Below are 1,313 nucleotides of genomic sequence, written 5' to 3'. Positions count from 1 at the left end.
TTTTTTTTGTCTTGCAACAAACAGTCGCTCCATATCAACCCAACCACCGCTCGTTCTCCTCTAGCTATTTATCCAGCTGCTGCTGCTGCTGCTGCTGCTGCTGTTGCTGCTGCTGCTGCTGCTGCTGTTGTTGTTGTTATTCTTCCTTCTTGTTGCTTCTACCTTTCTGTATTTTTGTTCTTTTATTTCTGTTTCATTTGCTTTTTCTGTTGCTGCTGCAGCAGCAGCAAGCCCCCCCTTAACAGCTGCTGTTGCAATGGCAGCTGTACCCTCAGACTCAGCGGGGGGCCCCCTCGATGAGGTGGAGTTGTTGGGGGCCCCCCCCTCTCCCTCATCAGCTGAACCCCCTGGGGGCCCCCAGGGGGCCCCCCGTAGGGGGGGCCCCCAGGGGGCCCCCTCTTCTGGTGATGGCGATGAAGAGCTCGTGTTTGACGATGGGGCCCTGCATGCAGACGATATGGACTATGGGGGGGCCCCCTCAGAGTATATAGAGAAAGCACTGAACGGGGGGGGGGGCCCCCAAGGAGATGAAAATATAACACATACAACCCGCAGCTCAAGAAGAAGCCCAATAGGGGGCAGCAGCAGAAGCAGCAGCAGCAGAATACCCCTGGATTCGCTGCAGATACTGGCGCTTGTTGCTGCTGTTGCTGCTCTTATGGGGGCTGGGGCCCTGCAGCTGTTTGGGGGGAGGAAAACAAAAACACAGACAGAGGGGGGGGTTGCTGGGGGCCCCCTCACTCCTGCTGCTGCTGCTGGGGGGCCCCTGCTGCTGCAGTACCCACCAACTGATCCTCGGTGGCAGCTAGCTGACCTACAGACAGAAGCAGCAAGATTAAAAAGTTTATGGGGTAAGAGCAGCAGCAAGCAGCAGCAGCAGTTTGTTTATTTATATTTTAATAAAGAAACAGAAAACAAAGAAGAAATAGATAAAGCCATAGATGCATTTATACACCCAATGCAGTATCTCTCGCAGACAGTTGCTGCTCTTGCTGCTGCACAGCAGCAGCAGCAGCAGCAGCAGCAGCAGCAGGAGGTGGATGAGCAGCAGCAGCAGCAGCAGGAAAAGCAGGAGCAGCAGCTGCTGCTGGGGATCGCGCTCCTCAAGGGGGGTGTACAGGCAGCCCGCATGCGGCTGTCTTCGCTGCTGCATGCTGACGAGCTGCAGCAGCAGCTGCAGCAGCAGCTGCAGCAACTGCAGCAGCAGCAGCAGCAGAGGCAGGAACAAAAACTCCTACTGCAACAGCAACAGAAAAAACAGGAGCAGCAGCAGCAACAGGAGCAGCCGCAGCAGAAGGATCAAGAGCAGCAGG

At 55.8% G+C, this 1,313-nt stretch overlaps 1 protein-coding gene across 1 annotated transcript in view; it reads left to right on the top strand.

Moving 5' to 3' along the window:
- Window positions 1-256: 256 nt before the first annotated feature.
- Window positions 257-1,313, top strand: part of EMH_0032560 (uncharacterized protein) — a gene marked incomplete at both ends in the record, with an annotated part of 2,824 nt that continues 1,767 nt past the window's right edge. Inside the window, one exon of the mRNA XM_013494648.1 lies at window positions 257-1,313. Coding sequence (XP_013350102.1) covers window positions 257-1,313 — 1,057 coding nt within the window.

The sequence above is a fragment of the Eimeria mitis genome, genomic scaffold, assembly GCF_000499745.2.
Source record: "Eimeria mitis Houghton genomic scaffold, Emh_scaff1236, whole genome shotgun sequence".
Lineage (NCBI taxonomy): Eukaryota > Apicomplexa > Conoidasida > Eucoccidiorida > Eimeriidae > Eimeria > Eimeria mitis.
The sequence above is the reverse complement of the archived record's forward strand: the minus strand, read 5'-3'. Positions and strand labels throughout refer to the sequence as shown.